Raw genomic sequence first — 14,124 nt, 5'->3', positions numbered from 1 at the left:
GTTTTCTGAGGCCTCTTTGCTCTCCAACCCTGAGCACCATCTTCATCCTCCCTCACTTCTGGGAGCATGACACACCTTTTCTTTGCTCCCCAGAAGGCAGAGCGGCTCAGGGAGATAGTTGTCCCCCCCTTCCCTTGAGGCTTTCTTCCGAGGTTGGAACCTAAGGTGGGGCCTTCCCTGCATCTTTCCCTGAACCTGGGCAGGAGTGAGCTCTCTAGAAGAGGCTCTGGCCAAGTTGGGGCACGCATCTCCTTTTAGGGAGTGTGGTGAATTAGATCCGACTCTGCACCCTGCTGTTGCAATGGCGCAGGCTGTGAAAGAGAGGATTCTCAAAGGAGCTGTGTTTTAATGTAGCAATTTGATTCAATTTTCCACTCTATAAAATTACCCATCACTGCTCGTTGCTTTCTAACAGACACCTTCACTCTTAATTTAACAATCCTATCGAATTCTGCCAGGGAAATTGGAAAAATTTATCACCTGTGAAATTTTATTTTCCTTTGGTTGTATCTGTTTTTGTAAAACTTCATTAACGACGATGACTTGCTGAGGAAATTATCATTTTTTTTTTTAACTTCAGACACAAGAAATGGCTCGACCTCAACCAAGATATCATTTGCATAATAAAACACAACAAAAAAAAGGCTGAGGAAGTGGAGTCTAGCAGAGGCTGGAGGAACAAGGAGGAAGGCTTGGTTTCTCCTTGGTGGGGTTGTGTGGGTACAGACTTAGAGAGCAATGACGTTGCTCCTCTTTCAGGCAAGAGACAAATGGGGAATGCCTACTTAAGAAGGTTGGGCCCTCTTCTTAGGGAGCCCTGAGATGTAATTATTTACTGGTGAGGCGTCTGGCAAGGGGCCCTGTCTTCAGGGGCCTAAGTGTTAGATTCACCTTAGTTCCTAGGTTCATCTGGGATGCAGGTTTAAATTGCTATAAATTTTGGCTTAATTTGAACTTCTTAGCAGAGCACTAAACTCCTGGCAAATTTCCACAGGAGTGCTTTCTGAATGGACTCGAAGACTCAGCCTTCCCATTGTCTAAATACCTCACAATTAAAAGACTCGGGCTCTGGTTTTTTTTTTTCAGCCTAACCCCCACTGTGCTCTACACTGTTCACCAGCTGCTGGATCCCCACCAGAAATGGCTCGGTGGAAGCAGTGATGACTGTGCGTTTTCTGAGACGCTAGTGAGCATCTTCTGTGGGGCAGAGCTCCGCAGAGCCAACCTGTTGGAGCAGAGGGCGGAGGGAAGGCAGGGTTTATTCTTAGTGAGATGAGTTTCGCTGCAGTGTTCTATCAGGGTTTTACTGTCTCGCTGTTTGCATAATCCAGACTTTTCAAATCCTCCTCAACTGTGAGACAATGTTTTGTCTTTCTCGGGGTTCTACAGAAAATAAGCCAGAGAGTTATGAGAATGCACCTCCAAACTCACACGGTAAACCAATGAAAACTGGAGGTGTGTTCTCTAGCCTTTAACCTTAGCGGTGGAGGAACAGATGACTTCCTGTGGGACAGATGACATCATCTGGTGGGCTTCGTCTTCCTCCCAGAGCTGGGCAGAGAGAGCCACTGTCCAGGGAGTCATGAACTTCCTGTACTGTCTCCTTCAGAGAATGACCTTTAGATCAGGATAACTTCGGGGGACTGTTTTGCTCTTCCACCCGGTCAAGAGTTTTTGACGGTCGGGGAAGGGGAAGGTGGGGAAGAATTAGAAGGTGAAGCATTTCACCTGGTAGGACTTCATAAATGTCCTCTTCTCTGTCTGTGGGCTCCGGCAAGGCCACGACTCTGCACTGGGAACCAGACTTAGGGGAGTCAAAGCCATCGATGTCATCGTACATTTCTTCCTCTTCTTTCTCTTCCTCTTCCTCCTCCTCCTCTTCCTCTTCACAGGGAATGGTTAAGGAGCTAAGATCTGACAGGGCAAAGATAAGAATGAGTAAAAATAGAAGAAAAAAAAATAATAAGGCTGGGAAAGATGGTGGGAAAATGAGGAGGAAGGAGGAGGATAAAACATGTCAGAACAAAATGAAACACTAGGTTAAGTGTTGCTATCCCTAATGTAGGCCTCAGTGGCAGGAAATCTACAGAAAAGGCCAGCCCTGCCCTGCACCAGGTTCAAACCACTGACATAAATCCTCTCTGGCAATAAAACTTGGTCAGGGTGAACAGCCCTGGAAAGTATGGGTGTGTGAAGGAAAACGAAAGGTGAAGGAGAGAAAATAGGGCAGATGAGGCACGGCCAGGGTGCCATGCTCTGTCCATCAAGCAGAAAACGGGATGGGTGACTGATGGCTCTAAGTTGTCTAGGGTGACAGAGCCAGGGCAGTCTGGTGGAGTCGGAGCTCTCAGGCAACTCATCTCCTGACGGTCCCTTTGTAGAATTCAGACAAAATTGTTTGTGGAGAGGGAAGAAAAATGGGGGAGAGCAGCAGAAGAAAGGAAATGGGGGGGGGTGGTAGGAAAAAAAAAACACAACAGGGATTCGACCAAATGGGCCAAGCAGCACAGTCGCCATGTCCTTTCACGGCCTGGCTGACCTTAAAGGGGGTCACTGAGTACAGGATGTTCAGCCATTACGGCACTGGCAAGCACCAGGGCAGGGAGGAAGATTGGTTTCAAATCTGGTGGGGGCTGGGAAGCTCATTCTGTCCCGGAAACCCCCACCGAGGGGCCTCTGTAAGACCCGGTGAGTACAGCGAGTGTCCTCTGGGGAAGGAAAGGATGGAGAGACGCAAACAGTTCATTTCAAAACACAATAAAAACGTTTGGCTTGATTAGGCTTTTAATAAAGATTTCCCAACAAATTTCATCTGAATTCTGGCAACTTCATGAGGAAAGGATCAAAGGCACATTTGCGGCTTAAACCATATGTTATTATTTTGTTTGTTTTAAGATAAAATGGAATGAATAATTTCTTCAATGTGAGATTCGGAAAGTACCACAGGGTACAGCTCAATAAAGCTGCTTTGAGTTTTATTGAGGTTTACACGCTTAGGGGTATATTACACGCATAAATCCTGGGCACCTAGATGAGAGTGTACCCTGTAGCCTCACCATCAATGCTCATGTCTGCCTAGTTCCAGCCTATCATACGTGATGCTGCTGGTGTGTGGAGTACTTTGTTTCTGTGATAGCAGGGGTATGGCTGGGTAAAAGAGGCAATTCTTGTAATTAAGGCTCGGGCGCTTCCTTCCTTTTTAATCCACAATAAAACCCTACAGCAGGATAATAAACCGTGATGTGAAAGCTTGGTGTTTTTAGGTGGGTGTGCTTCTCCATGAGGCTTGGTGTTCTTGTGTCTCGATGAGGCAGGGCCCTGCCACGGTAGTGTATAAGGGTCCTCTTAGGCCACATCTACCTGCTTGCCCACTCCCAGGTGAGGTTTCCTGGGCCATTGTGGCTGCTGTAGCCAGGCCTGCAGGCTGGCCAGCAGAGGGTACTCTAAGAACAGCGGCTAACCTCTTCAGGCAGGACTCTTGCCATCCGAAGGCAAGGAACATTTTTATTGTTGCTTGGGAAATGGCAATTTTATTTTTAATGTCCAGTGTCCCCGATGGCCACCTAGATGAGTTTAAAACTCAACTTCTAAACAAAAACAAAAAATAAGAAGCGGAGGAGGAGGGGAAGGATTTGGATCTCAATCACATGATGGCTGTTACGAATTACCTTTCTAGGATGAAGGGGTAGGGGTTGGAGGGGACAGTGACTTGAGCCAAGCTGCTTTCAGAGTCTTTCCCCAAGGATGATCAGAGTTACAGACTTGTGCTCCTGGTGTCAGTGGATAAGCTATGACATCACAGGTGATCGCTGATGTCTGCTTTGGATGGTGGGTGGATGACTTCCTTGCCTTCTCATTCATATATGATACCACTTGTGGTTATATTTAAGGGCAACATGGGGTAGGTGGGCGGAGAGGGTCAGGGAAAGACACATACAGAAACCTGCAGATCAGACTTTCAAAACATGACCTCAGCTGCAAACCCACTCACGAAACACATGTTTTTGAAAATGGTGCTCTTACCTTTTAACAAGAAGCTTATTTGATCCACCCAGTCTCTGGCGTCCGCTGGACTGAGGGCTGTAAACTAGAGAAAAACAAGGGGATCAATTTATCCATCACCTTCACCATACTATAAGTGTCATGACTGCTGCTGGAGAGGCTCAGAGGCCTCTGGGTTTTAGAATCGAGCTTGGAGCTTTGGGTTCTCTGTCTCCTTGCCATTCCTAAAAAAGGCCAAAACACCTCACTCATCTTGCTGCTTTGTGCCTTCAGCAGTTTGATAGGCCAGAAAGGCCGGCCCTTCAGGTCCAGATGTTCAGGTCCGTGTACGCCCATTCACTAGATGACTTCTTCATCAGAGATTTATTGGAAAAAGGTTTATAGAAAACGAAGGAAGTCAACACGGTCGCGAGATGGGAATCTTGCCAGGGAGGGGCCTTTGACAGCAAGGGGATTTGTTTTCCAGTGCTGGGGATGCAGCTCAGCACTTGAATCATGTAGTGAAGTACTCTATTGCTGACCAGCAGGACACTGAGGAAAAGGCAGGGAACACTGGTTGTTTAGAGCAGGCTGGGGTGGTGGGGGTGGTTGCTGAAGTAACACTGTTTCCCTGTTTCCGTTGGGTTTTTAGAGGGTTGGTGCCAACCAGGAGAGGGAGCCGAGCGTTTCAGCCACGGGAACCACGTGAGCAGTGAAGACCGTCAGATGTGAGCTGTGCAAGCAGATCAAGCTGGACTGGAGAGCGGGCAGGGAGAGAGCAGACGGCCGGGGTGGGGGACGGGTCTGACCAGACTTAAAATGCAGGCAAGAGGGAGCCGCTGTCAGTTCTAGCAAAGAGGGTGCGTGACTTTCGGTAGCTGTGGCTGGGAAGGGTTGGAATAGGGGTGTCTGGAGTCTGAAGGCTGATTAGGAGGCTGTTTAATTAGCCCGCTTCGTGAAACAATAGGGGCTTAGCAACTTCGGGAATAAACAAAGAGAGGAAGAAAGGAAAATTAACAAGAATCCATGGCCCAGAGTGATGGTTTGGATTCAATGGGCTGAAGACAGGCAGTAAACAGACCACATTCGGATTCACCAAACAGAGCAGCCAAGCATCAAACCTTTGTAATGCTTTTTTGTTGTTGTTGTTTATTTGTTTTTGTTTTTGAGACAGGGTCTCGATATGTAGCCCTGGCTGTCCTGGAACTAGCTCTGTAGACCAGGCTGGCCTCAGACTCACAGAGATCCGCCTGCCTCTGCCTCCTGAGCGCTGAGATTAAAGGTGTGCGCCACCGCTGCCCAGACCCTTTGCAATTTTTAAAATGAATCAACCTGAAATGAAAGAACATTTTGATTCTATGATCATTAGAGTTTGATAAAGGTACAAGCTGCAGACAGAAATATAAGCTCTTGCTTTATCACTATTCTCTCTCTCTCTCTGTATATGTGTGTGTGTGTGTGTGTGTGTGTGTGTGTGTGTGTGTATGTGTGCAAGCACATATTCTTTGTATACAAGCGGAGGCCAGAGGAGGGCACCAGTGTTTTCCTCTTTCACTTTCAACATTATCCCTTTGAGGCAGAGTCCCTCCTTGAGCCTTGAGCTTCTGTTTTTTCGCTAGGCTGGCACTCAGCAGGCCCCAGCACTCCCTGGGTCTCTATCCTCCATGGTGCTGGGTTTAAAGGCATGCGTGAAACCACACCTGGCTTGTGACATGGGTTCTGGATTTGAAATCGGTTTTTCATGGGAATCATCTCTCCAGCACACTCATAGTTTCCGAAAACCACACAGTTCAATAAAGTCTTTCTAGGTATACTGGTTTTGGACTTTCCACATAAAACTTTTACCTGGATGTAACACTACTGCATTTTAATAATAAAAACAACTGAGAGCCATGCTGAGTGCATACGGCTGTTGCATAATGTTTACAAAGGACCCTACAGAGAAGTTTTAGTGAAACGTTAAAACATCTGGACATTGCATAACGAAGGCATAGATCATTTTATCAAATTAACAGTCAAGGCACTATCAACGGTAAAAAGTTGAGTGCTGAGGAAAATTTGAAAAGCCAAAGCATTCTTTAAGTGATAAATTTTGTATGTTTTTTTTTCTTTTCTCCTAAGTTGGCCAAGGTTCAGTTACATAGCTTTAATGAAGATGTGTTAAAATAAAGATTACCTACAATTAACAAATAATATACACATACATGTAAAATTCATACTTGACAAATACCAGCATAATCACTCAAGCACTAGTTTTGGTTGCTTTAAAAATGAGTAGTGAAGATTCAAAATATAAAAATTAGCAGAATGAGGAATAAGCCTCGCATGGACAAGGCTTCACAGGCCTCTGGTCTTCACTATTTCTCCTCAGTAGCCACTGGCATCAAGGTCTTGGAAATCCTTCTAGGCACACAGCACATCCACACCAAAGGAGGAAGTTTTGGACAGAAAGACAAACATGGGAGAATTATTTCCCACTCTGTAGTTAGATATTGCTGATCTCGGATTCCATGGAAAGATGTAAAGATGACCAGCTGGAAAAAACAGAGAGAATAGGAACTGCAGCTGTGAAAAGGAATCTCGCCTGTGGGATGAGACTGGGAAGGTAGGGGAGGGGTGAAGAGGCAGAAGATGAGTAGAGGTGGCATCTAGGATGAGCGTAGCAAGAGATGAGAGGGGAGGGCATGACACAGCGAAGGACGGAGCCAGCGAGCAGGTCACAGCTGGGGAGGAATGAGTGGGCAGCAGAGAGGATGGGATCCAGGAGAGCAACCAGCCACGGCGGCTCACACGCGACAGCCGGGGGAGGGGGGAACGCAAGGCTGATGATGATCATCAGGCTGTCCTACCTCATAGCTGCGTCTATCCTGGCAGGTCAGTTCAAAGCAGGACTCTTTCTTGGAGTCTTTTCGAAGGTGGGGGGCCATCCGGACACTGTAGCCCCTAATGAGGAAGGTCCCTCTGGGCTGCTTGCCTGCAAAACAGCAAAGCTCCTTGAATCCCTAGAGAGATACAGCAGCTGAGGGAAGGCTTTTCTCTCTGGGGTGGAAAATCAAAAGTATCAAACAGCAGTTGCATCCCCGAGGAACCACGATTGTCTGAGAAAGGTTTTCAGGGAAGCTTGGGATGAGGCTCCTGCCGTGCTCAGGCAGAGATCAGCACCGAGCAAGGGACAGCCAACACGAGAGGTTATTTTTACCGAAAGCGTGCAGGAGAGATGGGGAATTTATTAGAATGTTAAGAGATCCATAATAACAGAAAGCAGGAGTTATTACAGCAAGGAAAGTGGCTGTAAGTGTGGGGCTCTTGAAAGCTATTACAGAGCCCAAACGTTATTATGGGGGCCAGCAGGGTTCACGTTCAAGGAAGGGCACGGCCGCCCAGCGGGGTATTCTCGAGTCCCCGAATCTCCTTCCATACCCTACCTCAAGTGCTCACCCCCTCCCCTGAGGGTCAGGTGGAAATTTCCTGGGAAGTGACCAAGTAGAATGAGTATCATGAGAGGACGAAGAAGGTGACCAAGAGAAGGGGACCCCAAATGAAGGAAAGGGGAGACCACTCTGCCTGCCACTTCTTTCTGAAAACAAACAACCTCCCCCCCCCAAACAAACAACAACAACGTTGGACTCTTCCCTGTACCCTGAGAGGGGTTGTGAGTCTTGACAGACAGAGCATGCAGAGGGCAGCCACGGCAGCGCCTGGGCGATGGTGCTGTCTTCTATCAAGTGGAGTCAATTGGAATTGAAATCTTTCCCTCTCCCCATCAGTGCTGAAGATTGAACCCATGGCCCCAGACGCCTCTAAATGTTAATGATGGCGACTGAAGGACATACACACACACACACACACACACACGGGGGGGGGGGGGGGAGGGGGGGGGGGGCTGGGAGGGGGGGAGGGGAGGGGAGAGGGGAGAAGGGTTCTATTTTTACCTGGTTGAGCTAAAAGAAACATGCAGACACTACACCTACTGAGAAAATGTCCTGGGCACAATAAGGACTAACTGTCGAGAGGGGAGCCATGCAGCACTGCTTTCTGACACCAGAATCTTTTTCGTTAAAGTATCCCTCCTTGTTCTAACTGGCCACTAAAATGTTTTGTTGTTTCTTTGGTTGCCAGATTTTATTTCATCCTGACGGCAAAATGGTCAATAAAAGTCTCCAAGCCTCTTGCTCTCTCCTTCCCCCCCCCCCCACACACACCGTAAGACTTGAGTTCTGAATGAACAGACTTGGCTTTATACCCAGACAGGCCAACACTAACCATTTTTTTTTTTTAAAGACTTACTTATTTTTATTTTGTTTGTACGGGTGGTTTGCTTGCGTGTATATACGGGTACCATGTGCACGTCTGGTACCTTCGGGGGCCAGAAGAGGCTATCATATCTCTTGGAACTGGAGTTACAGGTGGCTATGGGACACTCGCATGGGTGCTAGAAGCTGACCTGGGATCTTCTGCAAGAGCAGTAAGTGTTCCGAGCCCTCTCTCCAGCCCTCCAACCACTCATTTAAATGCAAGGGAAATGGTGAACAGTTTCACAGCAGTCCAAACATCATACTAGTTTGAAGAATAGAATGCTTGTCGGCTTTGTAGCTTTGGCCTTTAACTCCCTACGTAGCTGAGGACGGCCTTGAACTCTCAATCTTCCGGTTCTGCCTTCTGGCATGCACCGTCACACTGGCGTCACGCAGTGCTGAGGATGGAACCCGGGGCATCATGCGTGCCAGCCAAGCATCTACCGGCTGAGCTGCATCTCTGGCCTACGCCTCGAATTCAGGAGAGAACCAGTACTTGCTGGACTCGGGAGTGAGCTGGGGGTTGGAAGGACACAGAGCTTCTGTTGCTCAATTTTCAAGAATGTCGCCATCAGCGGCGAGTACTCCTGAATGGGGTACTGAGAAATCCAAGATGGTCTTAAAGTGCAATCAGTGACATGGTGGCAGGAGTAAGGGTAGAGAGAGGCAAATGCCACAAAGCCAAGGGCAGATCCTAAGGGTCCCAGGTCACTAGCCAAACTGTAGCTCGCTCTGGCATGGTTGTACCAAAGGTGCCGGGAGACTGTTGTCCAGGCATCAGGAAAATAGAGTTTGGAAAGGAAGGGAGGGAAAACAGCACACGACTGGAAGGCAGATCAAAGGCCTTCTTTGTAGAGCTACCACTGGCCTCTGTGTGAAGGTAGGAGACCCCAAGGAGGCCCCTTGAGCACTTTACTCATCTCCTCTCCGTCTTGCTTCCAATCAGCAGAACAGACTCCTCTCCCTGGGAGTTGGCCCTTGTGGTGGTTTGAATAGGAATGGCAGCCATAGACTTAGGTGTTTGAATGCTTAGATAAGCCTATAGGGAGTGGTATGATTAGGGGGTGTGGCCTTGCTGGAGCAGAGGTGTCCTGGTTGAAGGGAAGTATGTCACTTGTGGGGGCAGGCTTTGAGGTCTCTTATATGCTTAAGCTAGGCCCAGTGAAGCATTCACTTCTGCCGCCTTCGAAACAAGATGGAGAACTCTCAGCTCCTTCTCCAGCACCACATCTGCCTGCACGCTGCGGTGCTTCCTGCCATGACAGTAACAGACTAAATCTCTGAGACTGTAAGCCAGCCCCAGTTAAATGTTTTCCTTTATAAGAGCAGCTGTGGTCATGGTGTCTCTTCACAGCAATAGAAACCCAACGAAGATGGCACTTGTTCACAACAATAATAACTTTTGACTTGTATTTATTTGCAGCTCCCTCCGATCGTGTTTAAATTCTCTCTCCCTTCTCAGGGACTTAGCAAGGCATCCAACATGGATGAGAGGTCTCCTAGGGATAGCGTGCGGTGGCACATTAAGAAATGGCCTCTGAGTCTCCACTCGGCTGCTGCTGCCGTCATCTGGCTGAAGGGTGTCTCTTGGGTACAACAACCATTAAGATTTCAATACTCTGTGGCTCCAGGAATGTCCACTGGACTCCTGTTTCCCAATAGTCATGAATATGCTCTTAGAGAGTTTGAGCCCTAAGGTTCTACTTCTGGGCCACTGTGAACACTGCTTACACGTTTTGCAGAATTATTATTATTATATTATTATTGTTATCATTTTTTGTGTGTGGTGCTAGGAGTTCAATCCAGAGCCTTGTGACCACCAGGCAAGCGCTCTGCCACGGGGCTATATCTCCAGTTCTTGGTTTTGGAGACAAGAGTCTTACTATGTAGATCAGGCTAGCCTTGAACTTGTGATCCTCTTGGCCCAGCCTTGTAAGTATTGGGATGATTGCAGGAGTGTGCTACCACGCCTGACATCTTAAATGTTTTTCCCCCCTTGCTGTTGTCGTTGTGTTTTGTTTTAAAGTCTTTGTGTGTGTATATGCGTTCTCACTTGCACATGTATGTGTAAGCGTGGTCCTGTATGTGAGTGCAGGTACATGCATGCCACAGCACACACGTGGAGGTTAGAGCACAGCCTTTGGCGTTGCTTCTTGTCTTCCACCTGCCTGAGGCACGGTTTCTTGTCTGCTGCTGTCTTCATTAGGCTAGCTGGCCGAAGAGTTCTGGCGATGCTCCTGTTTCTGTCTCCTATCTCACTATAATTTCTGATTCCCATCTCATGGTGAAAGTGGCGGCGTTAGACCGAGCCATATTATCACCGTTATATTTAGACGGCCCCTGGGGTCTTGAACTCAAGTCTTGATGCGTATGCAGCAAGAGTTTTATCCACTGAGCCATTTTCCCAGCCTCCCTTTTTTTCATTTATTCAAAGAATGCCAAGTCATTCTGATATTATCGTGTAATGAGTCACAAAAGACAGTAACCCTTTCAGAGAGTGACCACACTTAGTGTTTAACGAGGGAAGAAAGAACGCTAAATTGGCCTGTGTTTTTGGCGTTGGGGGAGCCTCTTTCTTTCCTAAGCATGTTGCTCTATGGATATTAGTTAAGGACTGCTATGTAGAAATCTAAGTGCTTGAGATTTAGGAAGAGCTTGTATCCAGGAGCGAGATGCTGCCGTGTAGATGGAGAACACTTACTTTTCTCATTAGCATAGTAGAGGAAGAGACCTCTGCTGACCACACACCATCGCTTCTGCCACTCTGACCCGAAGAAGCTATGATCTACACAGAAGAGCGAGAAGGGACATAAATTCAGGTAACTAGAATCGCCTAAGAGTCTGTAAAATCCAACAACACAGCCGAGTGGGTTATTGTTTTATTTCCCAGGTTAATGGACTGTAAAACCCTCCTTTTCACTCCCACAGGTTATCCTGTATTGACTGAGTGGGGGAGGATGAACTCCATCACAGGCCCGGGGCTCTTAGGAAGGCTGCTCCTCCGTGCTTTCAGGGCTGTCTTTTTATCTTGCTTGCTTTCTATCCTGTAGGACCAGATCTCATCCTGCTCTTTTTTTTTTTTTTTTTTTCAAACTTTCTGTGATATCTTTGTTTGTTTGTTTGTTTTTGGACACAGAGTCTCACTGGGTAATCCAGGCTGGCCTCAAGCTCATCGCTACCACCTTGTCTCGGCCTCTCTAGTTCTAGGACTGTAGGCACAGCACCACTATACCCGACTACCATCATTTCTTTATGTGCTGCCTTCTGCGAAATGAAACGACGCTCCAGGTCTTCCAGGCCACGGCCAGGAGAAGGGATTTCTTTTCTTCTTCTTTTTGAGTATCTGTGGTAAACCAATTTGCTTGTTGAGCATTAAAACAAGGACGCTGGCCCCTGTAGGATGGATTTTAATAGAATGACTTAAAGGGTCATGAATTGGGCAGCTCTGAAATTTGGAAGTAGGCTTCTAAACACTTGGAAAGACTACATTCTTGACAAAAACAGTCTCACTTTTTTTTTCTTTTTTTGAGACAGGGTTTCTTTGTGTAGCCCTGGGTGTCCTGGAGCTCACTCTGTAAAGCAGGCTGGCCTTGAACTCAGAGATCCATCTGTTTCTGCCTCCTGAGTACTGGGACTATAGGTGTGTGTGTCCCTTCTCCCTTGCTACAGTGTCACTCTTTTTAGGAGCACACTGAAAGGTGAGGACAAGAACATCATTCATCCACCCATCCATCCACCCACCTCATAAGAGATCTGCCTGTCGGTGCCTCTGGAGGCTAGGATTACAGGTGTGTGTGCCAGCACAACTGGCTAGAACCATTCCTAATGAAGCCCACAGTTGGCTGAACACTTGGGCCTTATCTCTAGTTGACACACACTAATACCATACTTCCTTCCTTTCTAGGCTTTTGCCTTACATGGGTCTGGCCCACTCCTGGGCCCTAGGAAGACATCCTAGAGTCAGTTCCTGCTGTCTTCCCTCCCTCCCACCCTCCCTCCTCCTCTCCTGGAATGCTCTGCTCTTCACAGGTCTGATTAATACCTTTGCTTCTCTTCTCCAAGTATCCTTGCTTTATGACGTTTTCCAGCTCCTGAGCCCCTCTTAGAGCATCTTCCAGTCCTGAAAGCAACAACAATAAAACGCCTTGTTTAAGCCTGATGGGATTTCCATTTACACCACGTTAGATTATTCACATTAATGATGGAGTACGGAAGGGTAATTGTTTAAATGCAGCACAAAATACAACAATTTCTATATGATTAGGGGAAAAAGTTAATTTTCTTCCTAATTATATCTAATGCTAATATTGCTTAAAATGACCAAACATACATTAACTTGTGGTAAGGGGAGGTAGCCTCAATACGTGCTGATCGGCAGGAAAAAGGCCTCTGGGGAATTAGGAATTTGCACTGGATATAAGCTCTAAATTGGGTAATCCACAGTGAGATAATCAACAGTCAAATGAACAGCAACCAAGAAGGCCAGGCTTTAATGAGTAATAGACTCCACTATGCATGCAGTCATTTCAGAAGGGACAATAAACACATCTCTACCTGTCGGTCTTGCTCTGGCTGTTTTCACGTCTGTATTTGTGCTGTGTGTGTGTGTGTGTGTGTGTGTGTTTGGGTGGACGTGTGTGCAGGTAGGGCAGTATTTGACATGGGGCGTCTTCCTCTGTTATCTGTTTTCCATCCTAGTTTTTGAGGCAGGGTCTCTCCTTGATCCTGGAGCTCACCTATAGGGTACCCTGGTGAACCCGGGGGACTCTGTCTCCACACTCCCAGCGCTGGGCTTTATAGAAAGTGTTACCTTGTCCAGCTTTTACGTGGGTCCTGGAATCCAAGCTCTGGTCCTCGTGTGCACACAGAAAAGCAGCTTGTCTACTGAGCCATCATGGCAGCCTGTTTCATTTAGACAGCTGCTTTGGGGAACACAGATTTTGTGACGAAGGGCTATGCGAGGCGAATTTGGCAATAACCACCAGATCTTGGGTTTTTGCAAAGTATGGGTCATGTTATGTGTCTTAAGAATCATAGAAGCTTTAGCCCAAAAGAAGACGTTGGGGCTGACATTAATCTTTAACTGCAGGATGGTGTGACTTTTTTTTTTTTTTCGAGACATTGTTTCTCTGTGGAATAGCCCTGGCTGTCCTGGACTCACTTTGTAGACCAGGCTGGCCTCGAACTTACAGAGATCCGCCTGCCTCTGCCTCCCAAATGCTGGGATTAAAGGCAGTGACATTCTTGGCTTTTAATGGCTTCCTTAGGTACACATTTATTGAGATGCCAAGCTCCTAATTCACTCTCCTGCCTGGGGCTTACACTTGCTTAACAGCAGCCTTGGTTGTCTCTGACCATGTGATCCTCCTGCCTCCACATCCTCAACGCTGTGGCCGTAAACAGGAACCACTGCGTCTAGCTCCCCTAGAATCTCCAGAAAAACATAGCTCTGCGTTTCCCCTCTTCTCTCCTCTCTTCTCCTGTCTCCTGCCCTCTCTTTCCTTCTCTAGTGTGTGCTCTGCCACTAAGCTACAACCCCACCCCAACTTCACATTTCTTGAAACACTTTTAAAACTTACATTTATTTAGCAGGTGTATGTGTGTATGTGTGAGTGTGAGTGGACCTGTGTGCATGCACATGTGTATGTGTGTATTTGTATGTGTGTGTAATGTGTGTGTGTGAGTGTGTGTTTGGCCAGTTTTCTCCTGCTTCGCGGGGCACTGGAATTTGGACTCAGGTATTAGACTCTAAAAACAAGTGCCTTTGACTGGCCCCTTTACATTTCTTTTTAAAAATCATTTATCTATCTATCTATCTATCTATCTATCTATCTATCTATCTATCTAT

General features: G+C 47.1%; 1 protein-coding gene across 1 annotated transcript in view; it reads right to left on the bottom strand.

The window, feature by feature from the left end:
• The window catches only part of Skap1 (src kinase associated phosphoprotein 1), a 281,034-nt gene that overhangs the window by 43,326 nt on the left and 223,584 nt on the right, over positions 1–14,124 (bottom strand). The window contains exons 5-9 of the mRNA XM_055620131.1: positions 12,319–12,396; positions 10,978–11,061; positions 6,831–6,955; positions 4,024–4,087; positions 1,729–1,914 (exon numbers count right to left, since the gene is read on the bottom strand). Of these exons, the coding sequence (XP_055476106.1) occupies positions 1,729–1,914; positions 4,024–4,087; positions 6,831–6,955; positions 10,978–11,061; positions 12,319–12,396 (537 nt within the window). The remainder of the gene's footprint in view (positions 1–1,728; positions 1,915–4,023; positions 4,088–6,830; positions 6,956–10,977; positions 11,062–12,318; positions 12,397–14,124) is intronic.

Source organism: Psammomys obesus, unplaced genomic scaffold, assembly GCF_907164565.1.
Source record: "Psammomys obesus unplaced genomic scaffold, mPsaObe1.curated_primary_1811, whole genome shotgun sequence".
Classification (NCBI taxonomy): Eukaryota; Metazoa; Chordata; class Mammalia; order Rodentia; family Muridae; genus Psammomys; species Psammomys obesus.
Note: the sequence above shows the minus strand (reverse complement) of the source record. Positions and strands in the feature narration are given on the sequence as shown.